The 24,445-nt window shown below is 41.6% G+C and overlaps 2 protein-coding genes across 2 annotated transcripts; both read left to right on the top strand.

Moving 5' to 3' along the window:
• Nucleotides 1-640: 640 nt before the first annotated feature.
• matk (megakaryocyte-associated tyrosine kinase) lies at nucleotides 641-11,442 on the top strand. Its single transcript, XM_062394908.1, has 13 exons — nucleotides 641-879; nucleotides 1,181-1,226; nucleotides 2,339-2,452; nucleotides 2,558-2,673; nucleotides 2,945-3,164; nucleotides 4,749-4,842; nucleotides 5,056-5,121; nucleotides 5,259-5,358; nucleotides 5,461-5,545; nucleotides 5,785-5,858; nucleotides 6,045-6,240; nucleotides 6,686-6,772; nucleotides 9,416-11,442. Exons 2-13 carry the CDS (start codon nucleotides 1,218-1,220, stop codon nucleotides 9,641-9,643), a joined length of 1,389 nt encoding a protein of 462 aa, XP_062250892.1. The 5' UTR covers nucleotides 641-879; nucleotides 1,181-1,217; the 3' UTR covers nucleotides 9,644-11,442.
• Nucleotides 11,443-15,771: 4,329 nt separating this feature from the next.
• rx1 (retinal homeobox gene 1) lies at nucleotides 15,772-24,053 on the top strand. The gene is made up of 4 exons (XM_062394795.1): nucleotides 15,772-16,091; nucleotides 17,082-17,416; nucleotides 20,262-20,512; nucleotides 21,277-24,053. Exons 2-4 carry the CDS (start codon nucleotides 17,107-17,109, stop codon nucleotides 21,787-21,789), a joined length of 1,074 nt encoding a protein of 357 aa, XP_062250779.1. The 5' UTR covers nucleotides 15,772-16,091; nucleotides 17,082-17,106; the 3' UTR covers nucleotides 21,790-24,053.
• Nucleotides 24,054-24,445: the final 392 nt, after the last annotated feature.

The following is a 24,445-nucleotide window of genomic DNA, read 5'->3' on the forward strand; positions in this document are numbered from 1 at the left end:
TTGGCATTGCTCCTGTTGTGGACCTAATATTGGGCAAAGTAGTAAGTATGTTTAAGGTTAAAAAGTCTAAAGGAAAGCAATGCGATGTCTGAAGTCAAGGCTGTGTGTGTGTGTGTGTGTGTGTGTGTGTGTGTGTGTGTGTGTGTGTGTGTGTGTGTGTGTGTGTGTGTGTGTGTGTGTGTGTGTGTGTGTGTGTGTGTGTGTGTGTGTGTGTGTGTGTGTGTGTGTGTGTGTGTGTGTGTGTGTGTGTGTGTGTGTGTGTGTGTGTGTGTGTGTGTGTGTGTGTGTGTGTGTGTGTGTGTGTGTGTGTGTGTGTGTGTGAGCATGACTGTCATTCTATAGTTAGCACCAATTTTGTCTATAAACATTATGCGGACGTTATGAAGGTTAAGACTTGATTTTCGGGTTAGAATTAGGTTTAGGTCATAGGGTTGGATTTAATCTTGATGGCTAAGGTAAGGGGCTAAGAGACACGTGTGTACGCGCGTGTGTGTGTGTCATTTTTCCGTTTTAGACACATTGTCAAGAGACCGACAACAAACGAGAAGTCCCTCACTCCACCAGCGTCACTTCTTACGTCGCCTCATTAAATATAAACGACATATTCCTAAATATCCAGGAAGTGGCCCTGACAGACCGAGTCCGGCGCGCGAGCAGCAGCAGCTGGAGCTGGAGCTGCAGGCACATCTGGATCAGGACTATTATTGGATGTGCTCCAGTCGATACGTGCAGATGAAGAGGAGGAGAGGGGACGTCACCGCTGAATGAAACGGAGAGGACCTGAACTCGGGCGCTTGCTTTCGTGCAGTTTACAGAGGAGAGGACAGGAGGCTGTCAGCGTCTGTCCAGAGAGACGGAGACGGAGACAGAGAGCTGCAGGTACTGAAACATTCATGTCCACCAGCATCCACACTGAACAAGCTGTCAGGGAGGCTTCCAGCTGCTTGTTACTCTAAATCCCTGCGACACGAGCAGTCAGACACATGTCAACATCTGTACACATGTCAGCATCTGTACACAACATCTCGATTGTTTTGTTGTATCGACCTGTATCATTCCCGTTGTTTTGTTTTCCTCGACATGCACAAATCCAGACATTAGACAGTAACACACACCGTGGACCCCAGCAAAATCCTATTCAGAGGTGTTCATAGACCCCCCCCCCTTCTTGCCTTTACAGGTGATCCAAGCAGATTCATCCAGCCCTTGTCCTGTTCATGGCAAAGGTATGTACACGGAACATGGGACAGTGTGTAGGAGCACGTTCAAAACCCTGATTTGAAGTGGTGTCAAAGTTTACCTGTTGATATGAATTTAGAGATCTAAAACAATATTTGAGTTTTTATCTAAATTTGAAAAAGTCTTCTATTGAGCAATATGTTCCGATTTATTAAATAATTCGAATTACATTTAAGTCATTTTAATACAACGAGATCAGTGTGTAGGCGTAGAGATGGAAGCCAGTGTTTCTGGTTATGAAGTTTTCTGGAATCTCTTGAGTACAGGTCGTCTGTGTGCAATTGTTTTATATGATGATGTTTTTACGTTATATAATGTGCTTGTTGAATTCCTTCTGCTATTGAAACTGTGACTGACTTTGTATATGAGGTTTTAAATTAAACATGTCGCCCCATTAGCTCTATAGGGTACATTGTCAATTATTTTCCCAGTGTGGTCATCTTGATGGGGGTCCATAAATATCTAATAGGTTCTGCAGTGGTAACAGTACAACAGTTGGTACAGCTCCAATGTCTAAATTCAAAACTAAACATTTAGTTGGACACTTTTTACGACTGATCAGTGGGGTCGACCAGGTGGAAGTTTTTGTTGCAATCAGGCTGATATTAATTTCACCAGAAGTCCGGCAGGATCCTTTTTCATGAGTTACTTCCCTTATCATTGAAATGTTTGGTTCCCCTGTTCTTTAGTGGAAGAGCAGTTCTGCCCACGTATGTCATGAAATGGTGGTTACAGGACTCTACCAGAGAATTTGGATTTTGAAAGGCAGATACAGGAAGTTATGTGATGGCCACTGGATCATTCTTTTTGCTCTCTGAAGGGGGTTATCTTACACATTTTTTTTTTGAGAACCAGTGGGTTTAAATCATGGATTGTATAGAAATGATGATTTAAATTAAGCAGGTTGATGCTCCTGAAATTAACAATGAAGTTAGTGAACTTAGATTAAGTTTCTGCTCTTACTTCCTCTATAAATACTATGACAATTACAGATTATTCAAATTTAGTTGTTTAATAACCATAATAAGCCTGTAAATTCTGACTGCCTTTATTTCAGATATATAATAAAGATTGGGCTGTTTCCTAATTGTCTCTGCAGATGAGCTGGACTGCTGGGACTCAGTGTGTGGCCAAAGGAGACCACAGAAAAGCCAAACCTGGAGAACTTGCCTATCACAAAGGAGACATCTTCACTATTGTGGACATCAGCACGGTACTGTCGGGCTTTACTGAATCCAAAGCACAGTTCATTCTTATTTACTATGTACTTCCTCTTGGTGAGTCGCCGTTTGACATAAGACCGATGGCTCTTTTTCAGAGGAAGGGTTTTTACAAGGCCAGACACAACACCACAGGGAACGAGGGGCTCATCAACTCCACCAGTGTCCGGGAGAGAGAGGCTCTACGTGTCAACCCCAGCCTCAGCCTCATGCCGTACGTTTAATCTTCTGAATATTGCAAGTGTTTCTTTTCAAGCTTCTCACAGGAAACCAATCTTGTGACCACTACGTGCGGGTTGCCAATGGAGGTGCAAACAAACAAGAGTATTAATCACTCTAACCTCCCCTTTTAATGAGTTAGCGGCCTCATTAAAGGCGATGTCATCCCCTACAAAAATCAACTACAGGTCAAATGCAATCCCCTCCTCTCTGAACCCAAACAGAAACAGTATCAGCATGATTCACCCTGTGCTGTCTTTCATCAGCTGGTTCCATGGGAAGATCTCTGGTCCAGAGGCGGTGTGTAAGCTGCAGCCGGCTGAGGACGGCCTGTTCCTGGTGCGAGAGTCGATCCGGCATCCCGGCGACTACGTCCTGTGCGTCAGCGTCTCTGGAGCAGTCGTCCACTACCGAGTGATTTATCGAGACAAACAGCTGACTATCGACAGCACGCAGTTTTTCTACAACCTTATCGACATGATCGAGGTGAGAGAAGATTAAATGGGGAAAAAAGCTTGAACAAAGTCCAGCTGCAGTGTTCACGACATCTGTGAGGGGAAAAGAAAAGCATTGCCTGAGGACTCGATGTGCATTATTCAAAAAGTCACTGTCACGTAACGGACTTCAGTGAATGGATTCCAGGCACAAATCCATCTACTTCTGAGGTGTATACAGAGAAGCAAATAAGTTTGCAGTAAAAAATTAATTTTGTGTGAGAGCAGAGCTGTTTGCCTTGTGGCCTGTGGCTCCACTCTTCACAATTGGGAAAGCAGCATGAATTATCAGTTGATATATTGAGTTATATCCTCTTGGCCTGAAGATTCTAACCCAGGGCTCGGAACAAGATCACTGTGATGGGCAATCAGATGATTAACAGAAAGAAAATTAAATATTTTTCATAAAACTTAATATTTTTTAATCAGATTTTTTAAACAAAATGATCCTCATGATAGCACTGGAGGAAACGTATCTGTTAGCCAAATATCCTGGTGATTCAATTTAATCCATTCATTAAAACACAAAAGTCGGAGGACTCCCAAAGCCGTGGAATATTTAAATTGAGACTGAAGTGCTGGGCCAACAAACTGAAAGCATCTGTAGGGAAACTTGTCTCATGCTCACTCTCATGTTAACACAAAGGCCATAATCTGGGTCACACACAGATGTCTGATCATTGTAAGCCATTAGTCGGCCTGAACCCCACCAGTGTCAACTTTCACTTCATATGTCAGCCTAAAACACAGACCGGAAACCTCATGGGGGTTGCACTGTAAGCTCAGCTGCAGTGAGGTTCAGAGATCCACTTCGCACAGTTGGCTGCGGCACCTTATCAGCGTGCCACAGATGGCGTCAGGTCTGAGTCAGAATGGCCGACAAGTTCCTGTGAAGACGTTGCAACGACGGTCCGCGTCAATACTCAGGCTGAATCATGTCCTCCTGTAACCTCTGTGACCCTGTGCCTGCAGACGGCTGACTGTACCAAACCAGACTTTAATGTGTCGCCCTGCATGAACTCCAATTTATATACTATACTTCTACCTTTAGACACCGACCAGTATCTCGACACGTTTCCTGTGGTGCAGTGTGTCTTACTTTCTAGGTTAAGGTTGAGTATTGTTCCCTCATCAGGCCACAGTCCTGACCACAGTGATCATATGGCTTCCTGAGTACTGAGTGTACTGACGCACAGCTCAAACTCTCTGTGCCAATGATTCAATGAGCTTGTGATTATTATTTTAAGCGAGAGAAAACAATAAATGTATAATGGTGCTAACATTTTAATGACAAGTATGAACATGGAGAGGAAATCAAAGACGTTCTAAATAAAAAAAACATCTTATAAATAAGTGAATGTCTATAATGAATATAGACAATAATCATATTTGAGCAAATACTAATGATTATACAAACTAAGAAAAATGCTTTCAAAGCACATTGTGCAGCGACTTCCTGAAGGAGACTCCTTTCATAAGTCTGTGGCCCCGGTGAAAGCTGCTGCCCAGCCCTGATGTGTCACATGCCCACAGATGTGTGTGATGAATATCTGCGGTTGTGTTTCCGTCTCTGCAGTTCTACTCGAAATACAAAGGCTCCATTGCTACGACTCTTCTCAAGCCCAGACCAAAACAAGGAGCCAAGTCGGCTGAGTTGGAGCTGTCCAAAAGTAAGTCTCATAGTTAAAACTGTGTCCAAAGAAAATGGTATTGGAACAAGAGTGCCTTTCGTCAGAAGGACTGAAAAAAGTGGGTTTACTCGAGAAATGATTTGAATTAATCATCAGCAGTCCTTTTTAGAATATCAAATATTCACAGCGATGACCGAAAAGAGAAAGTAAAAGAGAGTGGCAGGTTTATATTCATGTGTCTCTCCTCCTCAGGTGGATGGCTGCTGGATATCGCAAAGCTCACACTGGGGGAGAAAATCGGAGAGGGGGAGTTTGGTGGTAAGATTTTTTTATTTTATTTTGTTCTCTCTTATTGGTTTTATAATCTCTGTGGCCTCACAGGGTTTGCAGTGGAAGTTAAGTGCTGTCATACCAAAGATCTATGACGGGTAAATAATGTGTCACTGTCACCACAGCTGTACATGAAGGAGAGTACATGGGCCAGAAGGTGGCAGTAAAGACCATTAAATGTGACGTCACAGCCCAGGCCTTCCTGCAGGAGACAGCAGTTATGACGTGAGAACATTTCAGCGCTCTAAAATATTTAACTCAACAACACAATCAACTCTGTGTTTCCTGTACTGTACTCACATTGTGAATTTGTTCACAAATTCCCAGGAAGCTCCAGCATAAGAACCTGGTGCGTCTGTTGGGCGTCATTCCTCACAAAGGGCTCCATATCGTCACAGAGCTCATGAGCAAGGTACGGTTTACATGTCTATCAGTGGTTTCTCCACATCAGCATTCTCACAATAAGAACAGATAACAATGTAGGGTAACTGAAATAGAAAACAAAGTGGAGTTATGTGATATGTTAGATAGAAAGCAGTAAATATTCAGATATACTGGAGCATCCAATAGTTGCCCCCAGCTTGCTGTGTGTAGAGAACTCCTCTAACGGAACATTACTGATGTGTTGTATTGTTTGATTTTGTGTTGCAGGGAAACCTCGTTAATTTTCTCAGGACAAGGGGACGTTCAGTTGTCACCTACGCTCAGCTGCTTCACTTTGCACTGTGAGTTCGAGCGAGAATTTAAAAATTATCATTTTGATTCTGTGGGTGTTCTCCATAGCAAATAACATACTGTGTGCATAGTGTACACAGTGTGGACAGATGGGCAGCGTACAGTGTTTGAACAGTGTGCTTCATGAAGGTCACCTGAGACTTGTTTGTGTGGCTTTGCGTGTTTTGCTGCTGCAGTGACGTGTGTGAAGGGATGGAGTACCTGGAGTCTAAGAAGCTGGTTCACAGAGACTTGGCAGCTCGCAACGTCCTGGTCTCTGACGACAGCGTGGCCAAGGTCAGCGACTTTGGTCTGACCAAGCTGGACTCCAAGGTGTCAGACAACATCAAGCTGCCGGTCAAATGGACCGCCCCCGAAGCTCTGAAGAAAGAGGTGTGAAGAGCTTTTCTTTACGTTATTAGTTATTAATTATTATTATTATCATTAGATTTGCTACTACTTCTACCTAACCAATATCGTTAACATTTCGTATCTGTATATGAACCTATGTCATTACATCCTGATGTTTGTGTTTATAGAGACTTTAGCGTAAAATTAAGCACAAAAGAAGGGTGGCCATGAATCACTTTTTAAAATATATATAACCCTATTAAGAAATCATTCATTAAATCCCGATAATCCATGTTAATCCATGAATTAAGTCCAGGTTGGTGTGAGGGCCCTTTCCAAATCTTTCTTCAGTGTAACTTGTCTTTTATCAGGATTTCAGAGTTTGAATACTTAGGTTAACCCCCCCCCTCATAATCCCTTTACTAAGTAGTTCCTTTTATAAAGCGTCTACATACATTAAGTACAAACTGTTTCTCTCATCATGCAGAAATTCTCCACAAAGTCAGATGTCTGGAGTTACGGTGTTCTTCTGTGGGAGATCTTCTCATACGGTCGACTGCCGTACCCGAAGATGGTATGTAGCACTAATAAATGTCACTGTTGGTGTGCAGCATGTGTGTGTGTGTGTGTGTGTGTGTGTGTCTGTTTACATCATCAAATATGTGTCTGAGAAACTGCACTCCCCCATCTCAGCTCTCTGTGCTTATGAATGACAAAAGTTGACGTTGAGAGAGGTCACCCCTGTCTGACATCTACAAGGATTTACTCATGATAAATCCTGAACACTTTATACACTCAGACTTCCTTGATTCAGCCAAACAAGTTACGATAGCAACAATAACAACAGACTCAAAACAACCCCTCCAAAAGTACAAGCAGAAGCAAGTACAGGAAAGTTAGACAGCTGTAGAAGCACAGACTCCCTTTGTATATTACATATAATATTTGAGTGGCAGAAGCGGCCTGTCATACTGTACAGTTTTTTGGTGATGGACTGTTTCTGTAGCAGCTGTGCAGGCACGCAGGGATACTGAAGGAGAGAAGCGGGGGGGGGGGGGGTGACAAAAGCAGCTGCACAGTGCAGGGTGTACGAGGAGTGTTTGCAGAATGTTTGCGATGGAGAGAAAGAGAAAAACAAAATCAGGTCACATGAACAACTTCACCACATGATCACAAAAGGGAAACCAGCTTCTTCTTTGTCTTTTAAGTGATGATCAGAGTGGAGGAGACACAGCATAACTGGTTTGATCCACAGAATCAGGCCTTTATCTAATCAGTAATAATCATAATACTGTCACTGAACTAAATGTTGTAGTATTTGACTGGTATGAAGTGATGCTATGTTTGTCGGAATAGAGGAACAGAAAATATCACCATGCATGGATCAGGATCTATTGTTTTGTTGCATATAGATGAATACACTTCAAATATTAAGTCACATGACCAGAACATATGGGCCATTGCTTGCTGATCCTCGGTGACATTGGACGGGTATCAACCAACTCTTTTTTATTATTTTATATTATTATTCACAGTGATCAGTATGTCCATTGTCAGGATGTTTTGGTTTTCAAGGAAATTTAAATTGAGAATAGATTTTTTTCCTTAGTAAAACGTGCAAACCCTATGTACATTTCTCAAGAAATATCACAGTAAGAATGATGAGGTGATGAAGTGGTGCTTCTTGATATTTTGGATTTCTTGAAATTATTATTTTTCCCACATTTCAACAGCAACAAGTTTGATTTTGCCAAAGCTACTCAACATTTCCCCAGTAAGTAACAAGATGCCATTTTGTTTGCAGTGTATAGATATGCAGGGATTTACCTGTTATCCCTGGCAATGAATTACAGAATCACTCAATACTCAATATCTGACATTATATAAACACTAATGACAAACTGGAGGGATGATAACATTAAAAAAAGTTTAAACTTATTATTAGCATGTCTTTCTATATTTATATGATCATTCTAATCTAAAAATTATCCAAAATCAGCCGTTGAAAATTTGACAACCTCAGGTTACTGGGATGGCACCAAATAATCTGATTTGTTTTGTGTGTGCCGGCTGCGTAAAGTCGTCTCCTAATCCCTCTGGGTTTTGACAACTCGGCTCTAGCAGCACAGAGATGATGACGGGAATATGAACTGACTCCCCTCTGAGCCCACAGCAGCAGGAAGGAGTAGCAGGCTTGTTACCTAACTCCTGTACCATGTCATGTCAGGATTCATGTCTTATCACACTGAAGGTGTTCCAGTTGAAAAGCAGCCAAGCCGAGTAGTCAGATGGGTCACTAGGACGTCATCACAGGATTGACTTAGCGTGTCTGAGCAGGAAATCGCCTCAGGTCATTGACATTATTGTCCTGCGTCAGCGAGGAGAGAGGTTTATCAGAGAGACTTCACAGGGGTGCCTCTACTGTTACAGTACATTTTGATAGGGCAACATGGAGGAATAATCGCTTTGTTCTTAGGTAGTCTAATCTACTTTTATAAACTCTTTGTGTTGGTAGTAAGAAGAGCTTAATCTTTACCGGTGTAACCGAGGTCAGAGGACTCTTGGTGTAAGAGACAGCAGGTTGACCCAACAGGGATCATGTTGAAACATTAATTGACAGACTGAAAAGGAAGTGTGCTACTTAAACAGGGCCCTGTTTGCTCTGCTCTGACTTGTATCCCTGCTCCCTGACTACAGGTGATTTGTGTCTTGGCCAATGGTTCAGCGTGGACGGCAGGATCAGGCAGCATTAATGGAAGGGACAGTTGGCCCATTGAGGCATTGATGTCTCTTTTGCACAATACATAAGGTGGTGGTGTCCTTTTAAATGTAGATGATTATCTCCTAATCACTGTCTGCTCAACAAGTTAATTCATTTGAGTCAAGTTTATTGTGCCCTCAATTAAACTCAGCACCTAGTAATTTGTTATCTGCTGTTATCTGGCAGAGAAGACAAACTGAGGGACCAGCGTCAAAATGACAAAGAGGAAACGTCCGTGTGTGTGTGTGTGTGTGTGTGTGTGTTTAGTATCTGTGATTTCAAAATACTCTCCCACACAGTGCCAGTAGAAACCTAACTTTCTTTTTTTGTGATTGCTGTGCAGCCACACAAATGTTTATTGAGCTTGTATCGTATTATTTACTGATGTCACCACACCTTCCACTTCTCCCTCTCTACCCCCACTTCCTTCCTCCATGTTACTCCCTGATCATGCAGTCTTTGAAGGAGGTAAAGGAAAGAGTGGAGGGAGGTTATCGGATGGAGGCTCCAGAAGATTGTCCTCCTGGCGTTTACTCCCTAATGACCATTTGCTGGGAGCAGGAGCCGCGCAGAAGACCTGCCTTCCACAAACTGAGGGAGAAACTTGAGCGGGTGATGGGGACACACAGCCCGGGCCCTGGGTCAGAGCGTCGGGATGGGATCCAGTCTGGCTCGGGATGCTGATCCTGGTCTTTAACTCCATGGGTGGAAACAACTAACCCACTCATTATGCATCACACAAAAAGATCCAGCGTAAATGTTCCTTTGCACCCAACAGTATAACGGGATCCTTTGGATATGATGAGACAATGATTCTGGTCTGATGTAATGCCAGAAAAGATTTTATAGTTGGATGCTTGAACATAATAACTTTGCTTCAGTGGGTCTGAGCGAAGCAAAAATGGTTGAATCATATCCTGACGTGGTCATTTTAATACTGAGGCTGTTGGATGGATTTTCATGAGACAGATAATCCTCCTCCTCGGAGGATAAATCCCAATCATCGTAAAGATCTCAACCACTGGATGGATTGCCATGAAAACGTGCACACACGATTAATTCTGATGTTCACTTTTATGGCTTAATACCTTTGAAGCAATGGACTGTATTTCAAGATGGACAAAATGACAGATCTCTAAAAGTGAAGCCAAAGCGGTTTTGATCACCACCTGGTGGCTGGCTGCAGTACATATCATAGATCCTGCCCCCTCCATGGTAGCAGCTGTGAATGAGCAAAACTCAAAGGTCAAACATAAACGATTGTTTTTGTCACTTTAGCTCTATCTTATCAAAATGTTAATTTTATGCTATAAAAATGATTGACAGCTGAGACTGACTCCAAATTGGTTGAGCGTTGAGCGACTGCTGCTGCTCAGACTCTAAATACACATGTTCCTATCCAGGATATTTCCTTTCTTTTCCGGATAGTGAGAGGAAGTGAAGACGCGTCCTTACAGTGTTGATTTCTTGTCTTTTCTTGGGATTTATTGACATTTAGAAAAACTCAAAGCACCAGTATCACCCTTAAGCAATATAGCAATGCATTAGGGTGATACAGTCAAGTCTTATAATGTGTTTTGAAATGTTTTCACATTGATTTAAAATCTCATGATGATATGTCAGTTGTTTGAATGTCAGGTCTAAAATGTGGAGTACAAAGTGGTAATTTGCAGGTAATGTCAGGGAGAGACGTCAGAAAATAGATGAAGTGAAGAAAGAAGACAAATGGTCATCCTGGGTTTAATCCCCAGATCACTACAATCTGCTTGTATCCCCAGCATTAGGCTCACGGAATCAGGGCTTAGTACGACACATTTTTTATGTCATTTCTGGTCGATAACAAGTAAAGTTGGTCTTAAAAAAAAAGATTATGTTTTTGATAGATGATTGGGAGAAGTGTGGCTGCTCATTTTCAGAAAATACTCTTTAGTCCTCAATACAGTAGCTTCTTGACTTCTGTGAATGACAGATAATATTAACTCATCTAAGAAACCAAGCAATTTGTTGCCACTTTGTGCTCCACACTCTACTGGTCAGGACAATAGAGGGGATTATTTTGATTCATTTCTTTAAATTTTGATTCAGCGTATTTAAACTGAATTTGTTTTGTCAGACTTAATCTAAAGGACATTCGTTATTTATTACTCATTTCTGTTCCGTCTGTATTTGGATTTTGAGATTAGGAACGACCTCGTGTTATCTGCTTTCCACTTCTCTCATCTCTAGGGAGCTCTTGGGACTTTTGCGGGTACAGAATGTTTCATGCTTTCTTATTCTTCCACTGGAGTTTTATTATTTTACATATAAAGTTAAATTATTATATTTATTAGAGGACATATATCACTAATATCACATCGAATAGACATGCAATGAAATGTAAGATTAATACACTTTTCAAGCTCATCACATGCCACATTCGAAACCTCCTTTTTTGGATTATTGTCACGTCACAAGACTAAATTAAAGATGTCATTTCACTTTAAGTCTGTTTAAGCCTGGTTTTTAGTCTGTGTCCCAGGGGATGGACCCCAAATTGAGGCTTGATCCTTTATCTGTTGTTATCATGCAGCGCTGACGTGGATCCTCCGCGATTTGTTCAAGCTGCTGGGTTTTCCTGAAGCTTTCTAATGGGATGAGCAGCAATTTCCTGCACAAGGATTTATTAAGGGGGCAAATGTAAAAAATAAAATAAAATACATAATAAAAGATTTGCTGTCCTTAAAGGGGATGAGTTATACGTTATTTGGTGGAGGATTTTTTTCCCCCTCCTTGCTTGTCGTGTGTTTTTGGAGCACTGATGTATGGATCTGCTTTTTGTACCAGTACCCATATGTTAATGGGGGAGCAGGGATGGTTTTCTTAGTGGGTCTAAGGTATTCACTCGTTTAATACTTAGTGAGACTTAATCTGCTGATCCATTGGCAGAGGTAAACAGAGAGTGAGCCGTCAGCTGTTGCTTTCAGCTGCTCCTAAGGAGAGACAAGATTTAGATGGAAGGTCAGAGCTGGCCATAATGTGGAGGGAGCGAAAAAGCATTTATGATGTCTTACAAAGATTCAATGAAACGATCACTATGAGGTTAAAGTGCTGATTTTCATTATCACACTTTTAGATCACCAAGATCTCAATTTATCAAATTACCATTGGTGGACTCATAATTGGCGGACTAGTGTAAATAAAAAGTGTTATATTTTCACACTTGTGATCCCAGTGGCATGTGACTGTACTTGTGGAAGACGCAAACAGCATCTTATCACGAACGTTGATTTGTAAAATAAATTATATTGTAACAGGTTGAAATATTGAAGGTACAGTATTTATACCCTCACTCACTCAAATTATCTGAAGTCCTAATATTTAAAATGTGCCTGTAAATCTTTTGGCTGAGGTCTGTATTACCTGTAAATATCAGTTGACCCTCTTTGCTCAGCCTCAGTATTTACTTGCTTGAAGGGTTTTGACCCCAGTTGGTTCTTAGATTGATTAATATTTTCCTTTGAATGATTTATTATTATCTTCCTCCTATATGGTCAATTTTTTAATTGTCAAGCCTTTAAAGCTTTATTAACAAAGATTATTTATTAGGAACAAGAGGATGGAGATGATTGGCAAAGGATTTAATGTAAGTGAATAACAGAGTTTGTCCCGAGGGCTCCCCTGAGGGGGCTGGGAATGGTGGAGTGAAGAAATCCTGCGTGAAACTAATTTGATATCACAAACAAGCAAGAGTTTGCTGAAGTGTCCTTTTCCCCTAAAATCGAAGTAGAACTCAACCGCTTTCATTGAATTGTTCTTCTGTCACTGTCACTTAACGTGGCTATAGTTCTAAGTAGATTGTGGTCTGCGGCTCAGAACCAAGGAGGTCTGAGGTTTAGAAAAAAACATGCTCTCTGAGCCTAAGTACATAATGTGCTCTTCCTCAAATACTGCTTGGTCTGAGTAGATGATCATTCCTGGGAAGATTCTGTCTTCTGCGTCATACACAATAAGTACTATACCTTAGTCAATGGTGATGGCAATCTTATTTATCTGCACCATTTCTTCAGTGAAAGTTGACTAAAATAGTGCCGACATTAACATGTTGCTTTCATATAAAATCTTTACTTCCCGTGTCGCCCCTCACCTACGTATTGCCTCTTCAAAATGTGTCTGTGACGTTGCTATAAATAATCCAAGTGATGCATCGAATGGTTGTGATTGTCACCATGATGACAGAAGAGTGCACTTAAAAATAAATGGAAAGTTACAGTTAGGCTCTTGGTTATTACTTATCCCGAAACCCTCACAGTCGAGACAGATCTTCTTCAGATCTTCATCAGAACATCTGCCAAGTCGGACGTCAATCGGATGAGCCGATGTCAGAAGAACTGAAGGACTATGTGTGAAATATGTTAAGCCCAGGACATAGTGTCCAGTAGGTTAGTAGGTCAGGCTCCACGCAGTGTACATCATGGCTCTTACAAGTGAACAGCTCTGACCGTACAAGAATTTTTGATTTAACTTCGTTAAAGCAGTTTATTTATTGATTCCTTTTAATTTAATTATAGGCTTTAACAATAGAAGTGGCTCCTATAGCACAAGCTACTTCCTGCCTGTTTGCACTTTATTTTGAAATGTGAACTGATGCACACACATGCTGCAATAACTATTCACACAAACTCCATACAGTTCAAGCACCTTCGACTGTATATATTCTTAGTTTTGTATTGTAATTGTATTTGAAATTTTTGCTCTTTTTTGCCTTGTTTTTATTTATATTTTATTGAACTGTTGCCCTGCTGAGCTGACAGGTTTCCTCTGTGTTAATTGCATATGACAAACACAACTTGAAAGTTGAAACTGTCAGGATGGTTTTTATTTGGTTGTCAGCAGTGGTGCGTTCACGGCCTTTCTGCCGTATGTCTTTGGAGGCACATCGGCCTCAGTGATATCAATTGCAATGTAAAGATAATTTCAACACTTTTATTCAAGGCCTCAGCGGAGGAACCAATCACAGAGGAGAGATGTATTTGTGTATGTGTGTGATTTTTCATGACAGAGAGCCAGTAAATCACATGAATACCTTTCCTGTCACACCACCTCTCTCTTCCCTCCACCTCACTTTTTTTTCTCCCCCTCTCTTCCTCTCTCCTCCCCTCTTCCTTCTCTTTTTCTCCCTCCCTCCCTCCAACCCCTCACCTCCCTCAGTAAGCTGACACCGCGCATTTACACATTAGCGGCTTTTTACCGCTAATAGGATCCAACCCGGTCTCACGGCATTTCGTGAAACTGTCACGAAAATAATGTATCAGATTCGTGCTCCCTGCCACGATCTCCCTTGTAGGATCAGGGGGACTTACATTGTCATCTGATAAAACTAAGCAGCTTGATAACTACACTGCTCCTTTTTAACCAATTTATGCTCAATTATAAAAACAGAGGCAGAGCTGAGGGACAGAAATGTATTAACACGATCATGAGGGGGTGAATGAGTGATCATTACTCCCTAAGCTTGTTGACTACAAGAGTCATCTTTAACAAGACTGTCGGTCATTGGCACAATATTGTGTGTTCATATTGTATTACACACTGGTTTTCACCTTTGAAATTCAGGTGGTTATTAAATTAAATTATTTAACAAAACAAAAGGCAATTGAATTAATTTATTGTACTATGCAAATCGTTACTCGGATAAGATTTTCCTCTGTTACAACCTGACAACATATCCTCCATGTACTATCTTTCACTCTCTTCTATTAAAATAACTACGAGCTACTGAGGCAGTACTTCAGTGACAGTATGCACTAGCCCACCAGTTAAAAAACAAATCACGTGTCTTTATATACTGGCCTGGATATGGACGCACAGTGGTTTTTCAATGGTTGAGAGTAATAAAATGATTTAACTCAGTTTATCAGACCCAAGAAGAATTAAATGAAAAAAGGTGTAAAATTGACTTGGCAGGACCAGAATCAGAATCAGTCTGTTATCAGTCCACCAAATCTTCTTTCTTCTTAAAACCTGGTGCCTACGTTATCCACAATGCAACACCACTTCTTCGGTTTGGTTGGAGATTCAACTTTGTTGAGCTAGTATCGTCTCATGTAGTTTGATTTCAAGCAGAGATGAAGATTTATACTTTTCTTTCAAAGGTAATTTGTTAAGTCAATCATTTCAAAGCGATTATCTATTTAATCGTGTATTGTATTTCCTTCTACACCTCAACAATTGACTTGTTGATAACGAGTTTACAGTTGACAAACAAGATTCATCTCTGTGCCATTTTGTCATGTCAGAGTAGACAGAGATTCAATCCAGACAGATTTCATGCAAAAGTGTTACACAAAATAAAAAAATTCTGAAAATGGATATCAATCTTCCTCGGTAACTTTTTTTTTTTTTTATTAAAGGAACTACATTTAACAACAAAACATTTTCCTGGATCGGTTCAATCACATATATTCGTTGCCCTTTTAATCAACAGGTCTTTCAATCAGCTTGTTATGTGAAGATAATCAGTTTTTTTAGACTGGATTTCACCTCATGTATTATCATTACAAAGTTTCCCTTTTCATGTAGTTCCACACAATAACACTGTGAGGTTTGCTTTGCTCGGTGAAAACCCTCAATGTTTTTTTTTCTTTTTGTCTTTACAGCCAAACAAAAAATAATGAAAGGAAGTCTTGTCGGGGAATCATTAGGCCGGGCCTCCTCCTGTGGGGGTGAATGGAAAACGACATTTAAAACAATTACTTGAGCAGAAAACAGCTGCCAATCACTCTTAAAGGGGAAGGATCCCAATTAACAACCCTTTCCTAATCCCCTCATTTCACCTCCTACGCCCCCCTCAGCTTTGTCCACCTCTCCCTCTGTGTCTGCCTCCTCTTTCTCTCTCCTCTTTGAGCTGGAGTGCTCGCTCCGTGTGTTGACCGTCCTCTGCAGTGGGCTGCTTTGATTTACCTGCACTTTATTGCAGTGTGGTTTTGTTGTTGTTGTTGTCAGGACTGTTTGTCACGTACAGTGAAATTATTTAGAGAGAGATGCAAGGTGAGCGGAGCGCATAGCGGATCTGTGGAGGAGTGAAGTTGGAGGGGGAACAGGTGGAGGACTGGCACCAGCAGCTTCAATACTTCAGCGTATTTACTTCCAAGAGGTAGGATCTGTTTCATTCTACTTTTCACTCACGCTGGAGTTCAACTGTGTTTGCATGTACATACTGAAGATGCTTGCGTCCGGAAAGATGAGCTCAGCAAGCAAATCAGGAAACTGGACTTAACATACAAACGCTGATGCTCAGGACTCCAGGGCTTTTTACTACAACTCTGCATTCTCCTGCTGCTCTTAGAATGAGCATGACGGAACATAATTAATACATAAATTATCATTGAATCTATTCTGTGCACAATCCTTGCAATTCCAACTCCTTCATTTACTTTACTTACTCGCTATGTATAATGTTCATCAATTAGAGACAGTGCATTTTAATTAACATCAGCAAAATGTACCTAATGTATAAGAATTTTCCTCTGCAGTTCATTTTCTCTTATTTTTTCGTAATGTATTTTTTCAGAAACAAATTTATTCAAAGTTAACATTAGCTGTGAATGAAATGCAAATGAACCTAAATAACTGCAGATAACTCCATAGTTGCTGTTCCCAAAAAATATTTGGATCCTAATTATATTTGTAACAAGTTCACAGCATGAAAAGTGTAGAAATAAGCGATACTATTAGTATAATAATCAAATAGATTATTTACAATAACATTCTAATAGAGAGACTCAAGAATATTGCATCTGTGTTTGCTTTTATGTGTAGTAAAGTTCTGGTTTTACTAGATGAAAATTCAAAAGTTTATGTTAAATGATGCAGTTATCTCACATTCATATTTAGAGCTGCACGGACCGCTCAATACAAAAGTGATAATTCATTTGTAACTCGTGTGTGTTTAGTTTCCATCAGCACCTTTTGAATTACACACCCGCTGAGTCTGAGAAAGAGCCTCTCGACCCCCTGCGATTATGCTGGGTTTAACAGGTTCAGATAGGTGGAAGCATGAACAGTCATCCCAGGTGACCTGGCTGTTGCTGACCCTTTACAGTACGTTCCGTCCTTCATTTAAGCCCCTTTCCTCTGACCTCAGGCCAGGTGAGTGCCCAGACGCTCTGATGCATTTATCCCTGGATACCATGAGCATGGTGGACGACAGCTGCCTCTCGCCCAGCAACTACCACGAGATGGGCAAAGGTGGGGGCTTCGCTGCAGGGGGCCGCGTCCACAGCATCGATGTCATTCTCGGTTTCAGCAAAGACCAGGACCCCCTGCTCAGTCCTGCTGGGGCCCCCGGACCCCATAAAGTGGACATAGAGGGCCTTGTGGAGTCCAATGGGAAGCTGCAGGAACCCTCATCACACCCGTCCTACAGCGGGCACCTGGTCTCTCTGAGAAATGGCAGCACAGAGCAGCAGCAGTACCACGGTGAGTCAGGCTGAAGATAAGGATGATGCTGACTTCCATTCGGACAAAGCAGAGTTTTCTATAGGACAATCCAAGTCTTTGGCAATGGTTCAGAGTATTGATCATACAGGGTCCCCTCTGGTCTTTGTAAGCCGGGTGAGATGTAAATGATTTTACTGCACTAAAGCAAGTTATTGAAACCTCTGAGCAAACATCATAAATCCTAAAAATACTTGGACCACTGATTAAAACACAGATTCAGCTTTGTTGTTCAGCACACATTTAAAAACTTTCTTTAAAACTTATAGATGAAATAAAAACAGATTGAGCAGTATCCATAAATCACCCAGAGATGCAGATACACATTTTCTTTTATTGCTTTAGCCTTTGTTTGTTAGACAGTTGCAACTAATAAATAAAAAAAATCTGACCCATTTAAATGCAGCACTTTCAGTACAGTTGTATTTTGTATGTTGGTGGAACATTTCCATTCCATTTGCATCTATTTCAAAGCTCGAACCGTCAGATTCAGGATCCATGCGTTACACAATGTTGCCAGGCAGAGCCTGTTGCATTTGCTGTGTGAAGTGCAGCGGGCTGAGATTGAGAGATAAATCACAGAACAAGATGGTGTAGGGGGGTTTATGTCCCAGAGCACAATCCCATCCCCTTGTGGAATTCCCCTAATCTTCTCTTCCGTGCAGATTAGATTGTACAGTAGTTCATTCGGGTGCTGCTGTTATCGTTCCATCTTAGGATCAAATTTATCGCGTTTAATCAGAAAATATTTCCAAATGCAGAACCTGACAGTGGGTTGGTGATTTTCTGTCAGGAAGAAGAAAAATCTGTCCATCACCCAGAGATGGATATGAGTGATTAAAATGAGTAGCTGGATCCAGGCGGATGTTGGTTTACTTGATTATTAAGGTACATCAACACCGATGACATCACCCTTTTGTGTGTTGCTATCCTGTGAAGTCAGCCCAGTTCCCCCCGAATGAGCAACTTTTCAGAGTTCGGTGTCAGTCGCCCCCCCCTCTCTCTGTACTGAGATGTTCTAATGGCTGATAAACAGTGGGCAGCCTTCAGACTGGCGACTGTGATGGGCTGACAGGCCAAGAGCTGGTCACTGAACCAGACCTGACCTCTGCCTTTGTCAGAGCCTGGCCTTTGTCATAGCTGCTTAATGAGAGGTGGATAAATGAACCCCCGAAACTCCCTGCTCTGCCTTCGCCTCTGCTCCCGTTTGCCAGTTGAAAGGCTGCAGTGACCCCCTCCTTTCTCTCCTTCACCACATCCTATTAACAGAAACAAGCTCACATTTACATACATACACTGGCAGTTGTTTCGCTGCAGCAGTGAAAGGACAGTGAAGGTCCGAAGGTCGCGTCAACATGCAGGAAACAATGATGAGGACAAAACGTCATCTACCAACGACCATAATCTGTAGTTTAACCTTTAACCTTACTCTGGCCAAACATGTAGGTTCATCATCGACTGTAGAAGCAGTAACTTGACGCAAACATTTAAAAAACTACAACTTTACTGTTTCGATTCATTTGAACTGAAGTCGTAGCATCAGTTTTGACTGGCATCGGGCAGCTGCTTTCAGCGAAAGTGTAAAACCCAACCACACAGCCCCTGCTAGGCATGAAACTACGAACCAACTTAGCAACTAGCGGGTTTATTTTAAAGATGGAGAAAAAACCCAGAGATAAAAGAGAGTGACTATTGAACTTTGATTTAACGGGTGGACAGATGCACCACTCCAAAACAAAACTTATTTTGCTGTGTTTAACACCAAAGGTGGCGATAGCTTGAGTGTCACACATCTTGTTTCTGCTGCCCCCTATCTGTAATAATCAGTGATTGCTCATTTAAGGTCCCCTTACAGGCTTTTTCCTGAAAGTGGGATTCAATTGAAAGCTCCTTATAAAAATGGCTCATTAATTATTTATTGTCCAACTAAGTGCTGATTAGGTCACAGTGTTTATCATAACAACAATTACTGCAGATCAACCATTTCATCCCCCAAATGATGTTTTACTTCATAGATAAAATTGCATTGAAAAATCTAATACAATTGACAGGAAGTATTTAGTAGTCGTAGTTTCTATTATTTAACACAACCGTCAACCCAACCTGAATGAAGGTCTCACAGACATAAACTCCTCAAGAGCTGTTCTGACTGCTGATCCACATTTTTGTACTTTGTTTATTCTAGTTTTTCTGTGAGGATAAAGAAAATATGTTATTGAAGGTTAGATATTCATGGGAGGAAGAGAAATAGAACAGAAGCCTGAGGGAGTGCTTTTGCCTGGAATGATGATGAGGAGTTGAGTTGCAGTAAAAGTGTTGTAGCAACCGTGGACAGTTGCTTGTCACTGGCTGGTGCCATCACATGGTGACGGGTTTCACTTGCACTTGAACTAAAACTATACATCTAACTAAAGTAGTTTGTGACAACAATGTGATTTGTCGGTGAGTTCAAAGAACGAGAGGGAACTTTTTTTTAAATGTTTTTAAACACAGTTTACTGTTTCAAAAGATAAAGAAAAAAGATAAAAGATAAAACCCTTTTTCTTCTTTTCTTTTTCTTTAATCCGATTAGGAATGTTTTTGAGCTTCATTGAAGTTCAGGGGATTGCTTGCTTCACTGACCTACAGTAGCCTATTGTTGCAGGTGTCAAACTAATGTTTGCTCTACTGGAAAGTGGGCACTATGTTCATAATATTAACTACCCATTCAGTTTTTACTTTCCTCTTAATTTTAGCACCTACAAATAAAGAATACTGGGTAGATTGTTAAAAACTACATATAAATGAAATACCCACTCCTGATTTATTTGTCTCCTTTGCCGAACAGACACTGGCTTATTCAATAAGTGCGATGACGAGCTGAGTGAGGCGAGGAAGAGCGTCGACAGTGACGACGGCAAGTCTCCGGAGCCCTGCAAGGAAGAGCAGCCCAAGAAGAAGCACAGGCGCAACCGCACCACCTTCACCACCTACCAGCTGCATGAGCTGGAGCGTGCCTTCGAGAAGTCCCACTACCCAGACGTGTACAGCCGAGAGGAGCTGGCCATGAAGGTGAACCTGCCTGAGGTCCGAGTTCAGGTAAACCACATCAGAGGAAAAACCACATCAGAGTGTATACAGCAAGCTTTAGGTTTTCACGGTCAACATCACAGAGATCATTTGGCCAGAGAATTATTAACCTTGTTTCATTGATAAACACAATTATTTTTTTTACTTACATGTATAATATTCACTGCCTTTTTTTAAGGTTGGCTTTCATTGTTATATTGTTTTCTCTTATATGAGGGTTCTATTGCATTATGTTGACAGTTGACAGTTCAACACAAGAGTTAAAGGGGTGTTTTATAATTTGAGGTGCTCTTACGTCAAGTGGAAAGCCGTTGGGCTTCGGTTGGTCATAGTTCCGGTGAGGAGATTGCACTAGAAGTTACGTAACTTCAATGAGTGTTTCCAAGTGTTTAAAACATACATAGTCCTGATGTCATAGAGGTGAATAGCCAAGTAGGTGTAGTGCTCAACTGCAGGCATGGCCTTCATTAGATTAGCTAAGGCTTAAGCCTGGATGGCATCTTAAAGACTGGCACACAACAAATGAAACTGATGATGGACGGTAGAAACTAAATACAAAGCAGAACAAAAGGAAAGTTTACCCACTTGAAATTCCCTGACCTTTCAGCCAAATCACCATGGTATCATTGTGGTTGTGGTTTGGTCAGTTGTTATGAAGTTTGCGTCACTTGTCACAAAATACGAAACATAAACGATGTGTGAACAAAAAAGTCCAAATAATGTCAGAAGATGTTCTATCATGTTAGTATAATTTTGATTTTGTCCTGGTCCAGGTCTGGTTCCAGAACCGCAGAGCTAAGTGGCGTCGGCAGGAAAAAATGGACGCCAGCACTATGAAGCTCCACGACTCTCCTATGCTGTCCTTCAACCGCCAAGCACCAGTTCACAGCATGGGTCCGATGGCCAACTCCCTCCCCTTGGACCCCTGGCTGACCTCTCCCCTGTCCAGTGCCACGCCGGTCCACAGCATCCCCGGCTTCATGGGTCCATCTCAAGGCCTCCAGCCCAGCTACCCAAGCCACGGCTTCCTCAACTCCAATCCCCATCCTCCTCATCCTCACTCTCATCCTCACTCTCATTCTCACTCTCATCCGCACTCTCATCCTCATCCATCCATGGGTCAGGGGATGCAGAGTATGGCTCCGCCGCCTTACCAGTGTCAAGCACAGTACTCCGAGAAATACCCTCTGGAGGACGTGGACCAGCGCAGCTCGAGCATCGCTGTACTGAGAATGAAAGCAAAAGAACACATCCAGTCTATGGACAAGACCTGGCAACCCATGTGACTAACAAACCTGGCAACCTGTGTGAGAGACACTGGGAAAAGGAGATGATGAATAAAAACAATTCTTGGGTATCAGGGTGACAAACATTGAGTACAGTGTTGGAAAGGTGTCACCCACAGAGCAGATGAAAAGGATTTTGAGCTCTGAAGACTTTGAGACTTTTAGTTTGGACTTTCTTATATTGTTTTTCAGTTTTTCTCATCTCAAGGACATGAAGCAGAGGAGTTATTGATGCTTTGGGTGCTGTAAATTGTCGGCAAACGTCTTCTTCGTGGCAGTTGCTCTAAACGAAATTTGCACCCTGCGCAATTTTATTTCCATATCAACCATGTTTTATAAGAAACTACAGACATGCTCCCCCTCAATGGTCGACCCATACTCAGTTTGTATGCTGATATTGGCTGGTGGGGAAATCATACTTTGAACTTATATGTTAGACATGTCAAAATATGAAAATCTCCTAAACGAGGCACTGCTGTAGTTGTTTAAATTCTTCTCATCACTCTTTCTGAGATCATTTTCAACCATCAGATTGATTGAGTGGGACAACGCATCACATTCTGTCATACCTTCTTTACTTTTCCCATTTTAATCAGCCAGTTTGTGTTTTAACTAATTAATCCAATTGTGGAATTTTCATGGGTCAGCTGATCAGAGCCTCTGAGAATTTTGTGAATGAACTTTCAGTCTCATTTTAATGCGAGAGCAGCTTTTTCAGGAAAATCCACACACTGAGACACATGACTGTGACTGCAAGTGAACACCTCTCTCACTACTGTGTTGATTTATAGCAGCTATTGGACTGGTTTTCAGTTCATCTCCCACTTACAGTATTGTTTAGGTATTTGAACCTGAAGCTCATAGATACCCTGGTGTGACTGGAGGAAAATGACAGCTCATAGTTCTCAATGTACAGGGACGCCATTCACGGCGCCATGAAGTGTAAAAAGCATATTTGTGTGGCAGGAAACAAGATTCAGAGATCTGATGCCTCCTTCTACAGAGGACCAGAGCTGCAGATAATATACCAAAAAAAAAGAAAAGAAACAATCCTGCACGATGATAATCTTTTTCTGCTGAGATGCTTTAATGAACGAGGGGAGGAAGGAAAGAAAAGAGGGAGGCTGGTGAGAGGAGCAACCCTCTTTTTTTTTTGCTTGAGTGGCTGTTGGAGGAGAAAACCTGTTGGCAGTTCAGTGTTGGGTGGCTGCGTGTACGTGCGGGGCAGCAGAAAGAGCCCTGTGTGATGCGTCACCCCACATAGTTTCGTCTTTGTTCAGCACAATTGATCCAAGTGCATCCTCTTTGTCTGAAAATGAGGAGGGGGGGTTGGAAACGGTCTCAGGCTGCACTAAATAGGCCCTTGTAACCATTTTTCATGGAAAATGGTTCTCTCTCAATCACAGGAGGAGAAACATGGATCGTAGCTTCTACGCTCATTAGTGACACTATATTGGTCGTGGACCATCTGTTACAGACATAACCTCTAATTATGCTCAAGGTACAGACACAGTTTGTTTCTTTTGAGCTCAATGTATCAGGATGTTTATGATTCAGAGCGTCGCACAGAACTGAACATGCCAAGAAAAGTTGATCGGTAACTTTTTCGACTTGGATTTGGAAGAGGAGGAGGGACTCCTTCATCTTAAAGTGCAATTTCAGAATCCTCTTTATTTTTGATATGTATAGTTTTTAAAGGAGACCCATTCCCCCCATAAATTCCCATTATAAGGTTGTGATATGTCACTTTTATATGATTTGAAAATTGTTCTCACGGCAAGTCGTGAATAGAGCGACAAAGAAAACAACATTTGGTCATTTCTGGTTGATTGGAAAGTCCTGTTTAGAGAGGGAAAACACAGCCTTACATCGGCTGCTCATGATCAGTCATCATGTAGTTTGTTTGTTGTTTATTGTTGTTTGTTAGTGATGTTTAGACCCCCTGCTCGAAGATGCCAGGACCCCGGAGGAAATAAGGATTACCTTGCACACTAAAAGCTTCTCTAGGATGGTACATATGTGATTTTTGGACAAAGAATAAGCCAAAGTTTAGATAATGGACAAAACTGCACTAGATCCCAGTTTTGATTTGTTTTTTTTTTATGTGAAAATGCACAGAATATTGTTTCCTATGGTTGTTTTCTTACATGTCGTAGTTATATCTGTCTTAGTGATTTCATTATTTTCTTTCTTTTCTGATTTTTTCTGGATTATTGATGTCCATATTCTGGAAAGAATGACAATCTGAAAATAAATATAGTTTGATAGAAGCCGTGTCTCTGTTTTCTCACTGCAGTGCTTTCATGTTGACCTGTGCACCCATTCCCACGTGGTCACTGTTTTTTTTCTTCACCTCACTAAGTCTAAAGAGCAATCCAAGATTACTACAATATAATCGTTATCATCTGACATGCACGGGCAGAGACATTTTTCTCTCTTTTCCTACTTGTACTCCGTCTCTCTGTCGTATAAGAGCTCTTTCTTTTTTCTACCCCTCCCAATCCTCCCTGCTTTTCCATGGTTTGGTGGCAGGGTGCCAGCCTGTTAGGAAGATGAGACTCCAATCAATCAGCGCTTCCCAGGGGGGCCTCTGACCACAGGGCCCGGCTCCCTAATTGCCCCCAGGCAGGCGGGCAGGCCGGCAGGCTGAGCCGCT

Source organism: Platichthys flesus, chromosome 9, assembly GCF_949316205.1.
Source record: "Platichthys flesus chromosome 9, fPlaFle2.1, whole genome shotgun sequence".
NCBI classification, from domain to species: Eukaryota; Metazoa; Chordata; class Actinopteri; order Pleuronectiformes; family Pleuronectidae; genus Platichthys; species Platichthys flesus.

Coding starts and splice junctions, on each gene's coding strand:
- matk (XM_062394908.1), top strand. Junction 5,122..5,258: donor CGGAGAGGGGGAGTTTGGTG/GTAAGATTTTTT, acceptor CTGTCACCACAG/CTGTACATGAAGGAGAGTAC. Junction 6,241..6,685: donor CCGAAGCTCTGAAGAAAGAG/GTGTGAAGAGCT, acceptor CTCATCATGCAG/AAATTCTCCACAAAGTCAGA.
- rx1 (XM_062394795.1), top strand. CDS start 17,107: ATGCATTTATCCCTGGATACCATGAGCATGGTGGACGACAGCTGCCTC. Junction 17,417..20,261: donor AGAGCAGCAGCAGTACCACG/GTGAGTCAGGCT, acceptor TTTGCCGAACAG/ACACTGGCTTATTCAATAAG. Junction 20,513..21,276: donor TGCCTGAGGTCCGAGTTCAG/GTAAACCACATC, acceptor GTCCTGGTCCAG/GTCTGGTTCCAGAACCGCAG.